We start from the raw sequence: 7,358 nt of genomic DNA, 5'->3' as shown, positions 1-7,358 counted from the left end.
GTATTATTTATTTTGTGTACCTTGTCTATCTGTACATCCAAGTGTTCAATTTCACATTATTCAATAATATTTCAACTACTGATTTTACTATCTTTTAACGGTAAGGATAAACATTTCCAAATATATATTGTTTATCATATCTGCATATGACGACATTTGCTGATAATGGCATTCATCGTTTTCTCTATTGTGAAAATTTGTTAATTGCTCAATCATAATCCGGCAACGCTCAAAATATAAACCAGCTGCAATAATGTTGATTCTAAACTAATTGTAAAGTGCTCAGCATCAAAGCAGTATTGATTTTATTTATATAACATTAAATCATTCAAACCATTGATTACTTTTACCTCATCGATCTCTTCCAATGAGGTCATCAAATGCCATATTGGCTATATTTGCATGTTCCATTTTATATAATTTGAATCGATTATTTTGAGAATCGCTTTCAATAACAATAATTGATACGCATTTATGAATATACATACGTAGCTATCAGTGTTACTAGAATATTCATCTCTATGAATTTAAAGTATTGTAATACATCCTCTTAAGATAAAATCAGATAAGACGGTTAGTTCTAATGCATTACAACCTAAGGTGTAAATTAACTTTATATTCGGCCACTCTTCCAAATAATCTAAACATGTCCCCCCCAAAAAAATTTAATGATATAACTATGGGTATGTTCTTAATTTACCTTATAATTGCATATCTTATCCATAATAGTAATATCATGGAACGCCGTAGTTATCCTAGTTATTGGTATAAATTAAATGACTCTAGTCACTTCATAAAAATTAATTAAAACTCGAATAAATAATGATGATATTGTCTTAGGTAGACAAATGATTCTTAACACGTAAGGCTTGCTTTTAAAATTTACTTCATTTAATTATTGAAATCAGGTAACAAAGATTTCTTTATATTCTCACTAAGAAGGTATTGTTTAGTAGATAATATTTATATTATGTAAACTGCATGTACAATGTACATCTAAAAGGTATCATTTCAACTGTAAATTATCTAATTGATAATAAATAAGTTATAGGTTGCTACCCCTTGATTTTACTTAATTTCATCAAAAGTAAAAATTAAAGATGAGCTTAACTAGTTATGATGTTTCTTTGTTTACTGATATTATGAAGTACTGCTTATAATTTCTATGATGATCTTAAAGTTAACTTAATTAACACATTGCAATTAGTCCTTTTATCTACAGCCTTCAAGGATATAATCATCAAAATAATATTTAATTTCTTTATTTCACTTTATGTACATGTATATCTTAACATAGTTACAGGTACGCGTATCTCCAGATTGCTATCATGGCTGCAAGTTTATTTCAAGGTAATTTTCTCTTATATTCAAATATTCGTATCTATAACACTTATTTATATATCATAGATATTAGTAGCAGCTGATTTTAATAAAAATATTTCTCAGAATCATATTATCGTTGCTGAGCAACGATTTAAATTTAAGAATAAATGTAATAAAGGAAAGCATACTTTCTACGTTATGAGTAGTCTATTTAATCGTATGAAATTATAAACAGCAAGAACATATTCTGAACGATAAATATAGATATAACAAAACGCTTATTAGTATCATAATATCATAACAGTTGTAGTTTGCGAAAGTTTAAAGACTGTCGTTCTAATTATATCAACTCTCCAATAGAAAAGAATCGATTATATCCGACACGCAGTTAAATAACGATATTTAATTTATAGTTTAATCCAATCGAACAATTCCTAAAGAAAGGCTATGTTATTGTCCTTTAGAAATAAATGCGATTGATGATTACAATCATCCACTGTTTTAATATATTTAGTTTATTTATCTGCGACTGAAAGTCGCAAAAAGATATAATAAAGTTATGTCACAGATATTCTAGGCGAATGAAAGCAAGTTTAGGGAAATAGTGATTTAGTTGTAGCGCTAAAATAGTATCCCTATAACGTGCAATTCAAAAATGTGTTACAAGAGTAAAGTGCAGAGTTCGTGATATTCATAAATCGATTGAAAGCATAAACCAAATAACGATTTACTTATATATACAATACCATAATTTCATCTTAAATTTGATAGAGCTTTACAGTAACTATAATCACAGTCGTTATCTTATATAGAGAGCACATATAGCGGCCAGTATTAATTCTAGAACGATGTATACGATCCAAATGTTGCAAATAGCATAATGAAGAGACGAGAGGCAGTCGCTACTGCCGTTCTTGTTTATCAATCTAACTAACAGAGCCGATGTACCTAGGTATTTAGTTAACCCTCATCATCAGATCCTAACAACTTTACTCTATCTGAGTTTTGATTCCTTTTATCTTTAGGATGATCAGATAATTTATTCGAGCGACCGTTTTCGCTTCGATATTGGACGTAATTCTGATACGATGGTGAAAAATTATGTAGCGCATCTGTGAAGATATCTTTCGGGTTTATTGTTTCACCGAGATTTGTTGTTACTGTCCTTAACCGAAAAGCTTGATTAAATTCATCCTGATAATCCTCCCTGTATACATTATACGGGAATGCAAAGAATAGAGCGACAGCTAGGAAAAATATTTCTACACAAAGCAAGAAATCTTGATAACCAGAAGCAATGACACCAGCAGAGATTGAATGAGATTTTTTAATCACGTTGGTTTTTTCTAATACCGCTAATAAAACACCTAATGAATAGAAAAAGATAATAATAATAAAAATAATCTGTCATGTTACAAAATATCGACACTCTCGCCATTATCCAACTGGTCATCAAGTAATGATGAAGAAGAGCTAAGAATTTATGGATATTTATTCGTACCAATACGTTAATTTAAAGCATTATATGCATCTTACCTTGCCAAAAGTAAAACAGCAGTAAAGATTTTATTATGATAAACTTTAAAACTGGGTGATAAGGCTTTAATAATTCTCTTGTGGCCATGTAGAACAATAATAATCCGTATAATGCCAAAGTAACTGATATATTATATACAACGGTAATATAGAGATAAGCTTCGGTAGGGCTAGAAAGTAAAAATGAAAATATGTATATATGAATAAATTTAAGGGATAAAGAACTTTACTAATCGAATTAAAGTTATTGATAGCTAATGGTAAAGAGAAACTTTTTACAACGAATAGAGCCGTAGGAGTCTTACATCAACAATGCCGTAATATTTAATGTTAGCAGGCGTTGGAAATGTGATCGTACAATTCAATGTTACATTGTAAAGTGAACAAGGCTCACGCAAAGTTTCATATTGTAAGGAAGTTTATGAATAATCTAGAATGTAACTACTACGACTTTTTCGTCATGAAAATTTACTAAACAAATTTATAGAATACTAAAGCATTTACTGCCTTGCAATCGACCAAGTCAGCATTTGAAAACTCAATGATGTACCGTATACTACCGAGCGCTGTGTTCTTCAAACAGTACCGAACAAATAAGCTATGCATCTTTAGTATGTACGATAATCCTGAGGTAATAAACTACGTAAGATGGCCATGCTTACTTTGATTTTGCGACCTTATATTAGACTGAAAATATCAAATTTAACTGCTAAATTTACCTCAAGTTTCCATCATGGTATACTCCTAAGCTATACAAAATAACTGAGAGAATTGACATGAGAGGCTTAATAATGCAGAATTGCAATGTAGCCTAAATAGAAGAAGGACGAATGTGTTAAAATTAAAGCATCACGTTATCGTATGTATGCTGATTATACAAGTAGAGCAAAAGTAATAAACAGTAAGTATGTTAATTGTAGTTTTTCGCCATGATTAACCAAATAAAGGTTGGGAGCTTGTCGACCACAAGGTTAATCGCTCATGATACCTGTACCAACACAGTTACTATATAACTTAAAATTACCTGTTTGCAAAATCGAAAATAAGGCAAGGAATAGCTCTTATTCTTCAAGCAACAAGTTAACGTCCAGTAGCTAAATCTACAATAACAAATATGCTCATGAAAATTTGTCACCATTTGGTAAGTCATAGAATTAGAAAGATCATAGGCATGACATCTTCAAGACGACCTATTTCATTTTTTCAATGTGAAGTACAGTACTAATAGTTACAGGTATAGTATAGTGATCTAGGATGGCAAATTCAAACCAATGTTTTAAATTCTTTTCCATTTAACTATATAAGATCAAAGCATTTACTCAGTGCTATTAAACAAATTATTTGGTTCTAATTGACAGTGTTGGATAGGATGCTTCCGATTTCATAAGTGCACGTATCTATACGAATCAACAGCATAGCACTAATTGTTCTTAAATTCATAAAGCTAACACGCCTAGCAATTGTATTGAAGATTTATGATTGACGGCATATGATTTGGGCTACATCGACAATTTTTTTAATTCTATTAAATTCTGTTGTTCAATCTACATATTCATTCATACTGCAGTAGAAAATATACCCGAAAGTTAATTACGAAACATTACCTTGCTGGCTTTCCATTTAGTTCATCTAAAATAGCAGGCTCACCACCGAGATATTCGTAATTCAAGCTCAGAAAGTTATATATAAGGAACGCTAAAACATAATTGCATTGTAATTAGCAATCTATTGGTGTAGAATATGTCAATTATATATCATACAATATGAATACTAGTCAACATCGAATGTGTTTGACGAGAAGGCTGAAATGTAAACAGTTTATGACAGATACCATGCATTACTATAGCATTCTACAGTATTCTAAGACCGTCATTCTATCGTGATGTTTTCAATTGTCACGATTGACAACAAAGCAATTCAATACATAAGGATTATTTTAAACTTTTTGATGGTTAATATGAGTAAGAGAATTATTAGCTAAACGAATCTTAATATCTTTACTATAGCTACAAGAACTACAGTAACGTTATCATCATTATACAGTACATGAAATGCTATCAATTTATCTTTCTTGGATGGAGAAAGTTTTTTTTTTACTATGCGTCGAAACCATAATTTCGTTTTCCCATTTTACGACATTAAACACTATTCTACTACTGATCTACCTGTCTTTGACTGTGGTGCATTGAAGTAAGACAGAAAAAATACCGTCAATGGCAGTTCTTCTACTACTAGTTTGTACAGTAAGAAAAAAATCGGATCGAGTCCAGGTGATCCATTGTTAGATTTGTCGACTATTGCTGGATAACATCAATTTCGCTTGGTTATAGCTTTCAATACGAGAATTTCCTATTGTCTTCGGTATCCACTAATTAATTTTTCAAGATACTGAAGCACTGTAAATGCATTATAATACTCTACTATAATACTATTAGCTTTAGGGTCTGGAAGTACTAGGCTATCCATGTTGATGGCATAAACGATATATAGATCAGACCTTATGCAAGCTTTCCTTGTCGTTCATGAGCAAAGATAAAAATTATATCGGCAAATCTTACGTAGATAGCGTACTAGTGCACCGTACACTATAGTGTATGCCACTTTGATGGTCATCAAAAGTACGCGTACGTATTTGATCAAATGCTTAATTCATCATAAAATGGCCATTAATCAGGTTAACTGCAATTGAATACTTTTATCATCCATCAACTGGTTAATCGTAGAGGATGTTCAAGATTGAAGAAACAAGTTGTCAGTAATGGAAAAGGTTATCACTAAATGATCTCTGTCATGTAGCACGGCTCAAGTCTACGGTAGAGTATGGTGGGGGATTATAATTATAGTTTAATAAATTTCGATTTTTAATTTACAAACATCCAGAAATGGCTCAAAACAAGATGTATTTGCGGCGAGCTGTAGAGCGTATCTAACAGGAAATTAAATTAACCTAGAAAATCAATCATGCTACGTATGTTGAGTCATTTACCTTCATAACAGCCACGTATACTTTCAAAGTAGATATAGTAATCGCCAGCTATTAATAAAAGGCTAATCCATGAGCAAAGGCCATAGATAGGAACAATAAATAAGATACGGACGATCCATCGTTGTTGAGCAGGTTTACTGTAATATCGGAGATGCTGATAAATCTAGATAGTCGTAGAAAGAATAACAGTTATTACAATCCCTTCACATTATCGTCACTCTTGGCTTATATTCTACCTCCTTTAGTATACTACGATGATGGAACGATTTCCATTTCGATCGTACTTTTCAAAATTATCAAGTCTATTCAAGACGTCTATTGATCTATCTTACAATACGGTACGATTGCTCGCTATCAAACAAGAGTTGCAATTTTTCAATGTGGTTTCCAATAGAATACGAGCACATTATTCGCATTTTTCATAACTAATCGACATGTTGATGACACTTTAATCCACTAAAATGACTAGCATTCAAATCAGTCATCAAACGTGACTAAAATCATGCTCTAATTTTAGGCGTTTGGCGCTTGGGACGCCATCACACCTTGATGACCACCGATCATGATGATGAGCAACAAGGTACTACCATCTTTTCGATACGTGATGCACGTATGAGGAGAGGGGAGGAAGTATTTTCCATATGCTTTCCATTAATCCTCATTCTCTATCCTTACCTGGTAAATTGTAATGACCATTCCAAGCCAAGCAAAAACACCGGAGATTGCTTGTGCTGTCGGTGTTTCTAGAAATATCAGATCATCGGTTTCATTCGCTACAGATGCTGTTGGTGTTGCCATGGTGGAAAGTTAACTAATCGTAGTAGCACGGCATAACCAGCGATGACAAAATCAACTTACTGCAGTACACCGTGTATAATAGTCTATGGATTGGTATTGGCTAAAACTGTTGTAATCTTCTAAATGGTTGTCAATCAAAGGTTCATTTCCTTTCCTAGTCAACACTGGATGTAGAAGCACGCTCTGAACCTATCTAGAATTTGATGTACAAGTCATCTTTGATTCTGCTTAACGATCCTGGATAAAATCATTGCCCAAACTAGGCGGTTGCAGGCTTCAGATTTGAAAGGAATAGACTACAGGGATTCCCTTTTATACCTTTACAGTCGCTACAATGAATTGAGCGTAGTCTGGACTCGATGATAGTGTTTCATATTCACGCAATGGGTCGATATAGCATGGAAGTTGTTGCGCAGTATGGTATGATACAATGGAGAGAATAGGGGTAGCAATCAAGCTTGTTCCCAAATTTGTCAGTTAAGAGCTCGGATTTGTGCTTGCAAAGACAAGCAGGAAATACTCAGCAAGATATCTTATAGCATCTTATTCATTATAAATCCTGGTTGTATGCAGTAAGGACAATTTGTTATTGAGTAGTTCCTAAGGAAAGCCAAGCTTCTATTTATATATATGTTACAGCCAAGCCTATGTTATATCATTATGTTATAGAAGTACTATCAAGTATTCTAGCTCATGTTGCTATAGAAAAGGACGA

At 32.5% G+C, this 7,358-nt stretch overlaps 1 protein-coding gene across 1 annotated transcript; it reads right to left on the bottom strand.

Moving 5' to 3' along the window:
• Positions 1-2,283: 2,283 nt before the first annotated feature.
• On the bottom strand, positions 2,284-6,643 carry TRIADDRAFT_34097 (uncharacterized protein; the record flags this gene model as incomplete). Its single annotated transcript, XM_002118337.1, has 7 exons — positions 2,284-2,690; positions 2,860-3,029; positions 3,579-3,670; positions 3,884-3,959; positions 4,464-4,554; positions 5,846-6,008; positions 6,521-6,643. The coding sequence occupies 7 exons, from the start codon at positions 6,641-6,643 to the stop codon at positions 2,284-2,286; spliced, it is 1,122 nt and encodes a 373-aa protein (XP_002118373.1).
• Between the last annotated feature and the right edge of the window lie 715 nt (positions 6,644-7,358).

Source organism: Trichoplax adhaerens, genomic scaffold (assembly GCF_000150275.1).
Source record: "Trichoplax adhaerens TRIADscaffold_46 genomic scaffold, whole genome shotgun sequence".
In the NCBI taxonomy this organism is placed as follows: Eukaryota; Metazoa; Placozoa; class Uniplacotomia; order Trichoplacea; family Trichoplacidae; genus Trichoplax; species Trichoplax adhaerens.
The sequence above is the reverse complement of the archived record's forward strand: the minus strand, read 5'-3'. Positions and strand labels throughout refer to the sequence as shown.